This window comes from Cariama cristata, unplaced genomic scaffold (genome assembly GCF_000690535.1).
Source record: "Cariama cristata isolate BGI_N322 unplaced genomic scaffold, ASM69053v1 scaffold12474, whole genome shotgun sequence".
Classification (NCBI taxonomy): domain Eukaryota; kingdom Metazoa; phylum Chordata; class Aves; order Cariamiformes; family Cariamidae; genus Cariama; species Cariama cristata.
In genome coordinates, this window is record NW_009613557.1 from 1 (window position 1) to 3,857 (window position 3,857).

General features: G+C 36.7%; 1 protein-coding gene across 1 annotated transcript in view; it reads left to right on the forward strand.

Moving 5' to 3' along the window:
• The first annotated feature begins 158 nt into the window (after positions 1 to 158).
• DPH5 (diphthamide biosynthesis 5) overlaps positions 159 to 3,857 on the forward strand; it is a 20,899-nt gene continuing 17,200 nt past the window's right edge. The window contains exons 1-3 of the mRNA XM_009699072.1: positions 159 to 191; positions 1,080 to 1,112; positions 3,176 to 3,300. Coding sequence (XP_009697374.1) covers positions 159 to 191; positions 1,080 to 1,112; positions 3,176 to 3,300 — 191 coding nt within the window. The remainder of the gene's footprint in view (positions 192 to 1,079; positions 1,113 to 3,175; positions 3,301 to 3,857) is intronic.

Sequence of the window (3,857 nt, forward strand, 5' to 3'; positions counted from 1 at the left end):
GAGAAACTAATGCTGCCGGTTCTCGGGAAAAGTGTCCGCATGACCTTCACACACTGTATTTTATAGGAGAAATCGTTTCACTGCCTTGTGAGAAGACTGGAACAAACAACTTTCCTTCCAACTATCATTGACACTAGTTTTCATCTCAAATTGTAACGATGTATGGAGATCCTGCAATATTGGAGAACTTGGTTAGAAAAATGTCTGATCTAAAAACAAAAAAATCAAAAGACGTACTAGAAAAATAGATGTTTTGGAGCCTTAAACCTCTGTATCAGCCTAAGGTATTATGGTGTGCCTGCTGGGAATAATAACTTGACTGTCTCACATTTCTGTGTTTCCTTGTGGGCCAAGGTGTCTCACCATGTTGAGACTTCCAGAACATACACAGCTCCTCAGAGATGGACTGTTGAACAACATGGAGATAAGCTTTTTGTTAGTAAACACACCTTATGGAAGAAGACAGTAGTAAAAATGTACAAATTATAACTCTGATGGGTTCACTGGTCATAAAAACGAAAAGTTTAATGTTGAAATACTACCAAAAAGTAGCTTACCTACAACAGAGCAGGGATCTCACCTCCAAATAAGCTGTGCAGTACTATACAGAGATACTGTCTGGGTCTTGGATGCTGTATAGCCATAGTGCACTTGTGTGCATACCTGCATGTACATACAGCATGTGAGACTTAGCTTGTGTAGTCAGCATTTGTGTCTGGTTTCCAGATACAAGCTAGGCTACAATATTTAGGGCCATCTGTGGTGTATCTGCTGTATTTTGAAATTAAGATATACTCCCATGTTTTTCTGTTTTTTTCAGTACACTGAAGGAACCTGAATTGAAATTAATCCATTCAAAACAAAATGTTGTTTTTTTCCTGTTGTTGGATAGTTGGAAAATTGCAAAATAGAAATGACCACTTGGATATTTTTACTTTGCAAAATCTGCATTTTCTATCAAAAAAATTGATGGATTCCTAGCCAGCTAAAAATAAAACATTGAATAATAGAGAAATGCTGAATATTTTTGGTGTGGTTATTTTTTGGGGTTGGTTTGTTTTGGTTTTTATTGTTTTAAGTCTTTTGGAAACCTTGGAAGTCGCAAAGATGAGGTAATTGGGAAAAGTGATCAATAAAAACAAAGTAAAAGATGCTGTCTTATCTGAAACTGCCTGAGAGGGAATATAGGAATTAATCACCAAGTGTTGATGATACAGCACAGTTTATGTACAAATGACAATGCTGAATGGTTTATTTAGTAATCTGAAGGTCAGTCTGTCCCAAGCAACATGAAAAGTAATGGGAAGGTGCTCAAGAGATGAAGAACAGATCCTTTCCTGCACGGATTTTCTAGAAATCCTCCTATACTGATACTTTTAAAATCAGATCTCAAAATTCAAATGACATGACTTTTTTAGTTTATCTTGTTGGCCTAAAACATGTATTAAATGCCATTTGATGTTGACCATCTAAATCGGCCCTCAATTTGGTGAAAGAACTGTTTGGATCCAGTGACCTCCCAGTGAGTCTACATTTTAGTTTTTGTCAGGAGGGTGCTTTTTATATATTCTCTAATTAACGTGCTTTGATTTGCATCGTGGAGCAGTCTCAAAGCATGCAAATAGACTACATTAGATGAAAACAAACTGAAAGGTGTGCTTCTGGGTATGCACCTAATATGGTCTACAGTATGCATTTGCTTACAGTACTGGACTAAATTAGTCTGGTCCAATGGTAACCCCACCAAAATGTATGTAGCATTGTTACCGAGTTCTTAGCACCAAGTTCTTTGCTTTATAGATGAGCTGCTGTTCTGCTGTACTACTTGCTAATGTGTATCCAGTGTAAGATACCTAATAAAAACAAATGGGGTGTCAAAATTTGTTTTAAGTTTGTTTAGTATAGACCTTAGCAGTACTCCCGGGTGGCTGTTGGTCATTCTGAATCACAGATATGAGATTTGCTTATACATTTATTTGGTCCCCTTTCCCCTGTACAGGTTGCAATCTGTTTCACAAGAGAAATAATATCCTTATTTTACAGAGGTAGAGAAGCTTCTTAAAAAATGGTGAGGAAGTCATCTTTAGAAAAGGAAGCTGAACCCAGTAACAGAGATCCCGTATCTAGTACTGTAGCTACAGGATGGATTTTTTTTATGGAAGCACTACTCTGCTTTTGTACAAGTATGATGGTTCTCTTGTCAGTTCACTAATCTTTGCAGGCAAAGATGAAGCTATTGCTGAAGTCACAGGAGGAGGCAGAGGAAAATCTTTGGACCATAACTGACTTAATAGTTTTATCAGGTTATTAATATTTGTAATACCAACCAAATCTTCTGAATACTATTTAGAACAAAAACACCTTCTTTGGTCTATGCCCTGGAAAAAAAAACTTTATAAAGAGCATGTGAAATGTATCATGACACACAACTTAGAGACAGATATGTTCAGGGTGGTCAGACAACGTGTTCTAGAACTAACTGAAGTTTTATTACAGACCTGAGGTTGATGCTGGAAATAAAGGCATTTAAAACATAAAGAGACACAGTGATTACTGAGCTGCTGAAGGAAAGCAAAGGACATGATCAAATACATGTTTACCTGTATACACAGTAAAGTATTTCTTACAGAGAACTGAAGATGAAGGATTAATATGAAATCATTCCTTAGATGTGGTTAGTTACAACATACTGAGGAAAAATCTAAAAACCTAGATTGTGGTATAGCTAGTGTTTTATCTGTATCTGGTTTGATGTCAGTGTTATAACTAACATAAGCAGTTAGGCTCAGACTTGTGAGAGGGGGTGCCTTACGGTAGGATGACCAGTTGAATTAACTGTACCTAGAGTCCACGCAGGTACCTGCAGTATGCAGGTGTGATTGAGCTACTTTTGGAGCAGCTCCTCAACTGACAAGGAAGGCATTAAAAAAACAAGTCAGTATCAGAATACTGTACTTTACTAATTTTTACAACTTGGGAGCTGCTTTATGGGAAGCTCAGGTGTTCTTGCAAGGGGAGAGAGGGTTCTCTAAGTCACAAGTCAGACTGCTGGGGAGAATAATAAAGTTGGCCTTTCCAGTGTCCATTGTCTATGTTCCTGAGTGAACACCCAGAGAGAGATGAAAGCACTCCTAAGTGTCTTATTTTGGTGTTTCTTATTAATTTCAATTTCTAGGAAGAATTTTATGGAAAAGAATTGATTTTGGCTGACCGAGAAACTGTGGAACAAGAAGCAGATAGCATTTTAAAAGAAGCTGATGTTTCTGATGTCGCATTTCTTGTAGTTGGTGATCCTTTTGGGTAAGACAAAGCAACATTTTAATTATTGCTGTAGCTTGATCACTCTCTTTTTTCAGTAGGTAGGAGCCATACTTCATAACTGTAGTTCTTTACGAAGAAGCTGATTTTCTGACTGGAAGCACTTTTTATGTCTTTGTATATTTTATTGTATTAAAAATATACATGCAATTGTCCATACTTTACCTTGCTTTGGAGTTTCCTTGCCCAGATATCCCTTATAGATAGGAATGTGGACCGTCCAGGATGTATAAATCTTTCCTTCAGCAGTCACTTATTTAATTCTCCATGCTAGCTTTTATATATTTTGTTCCAGGTTTTATCAGCTAACAGAAGAAATTCTAGGATATCGCATAACTAAGAAATGTGCTATGTTTGGGGAGAGTATTCTTTTAGTAGCTATTTGTACTTATAAACTGCAGCTTTTATGCTCAATTGGTTTAGAATGAATACTGATTGTTGGTTGTACAGTGTTTCTGCTTTGATATCTGCTAGCTTTTAAAATCACTTAGGTCGTTATAAATGTCTTCTCATTTTAGTTTATTATGTCTTTTGTTTCC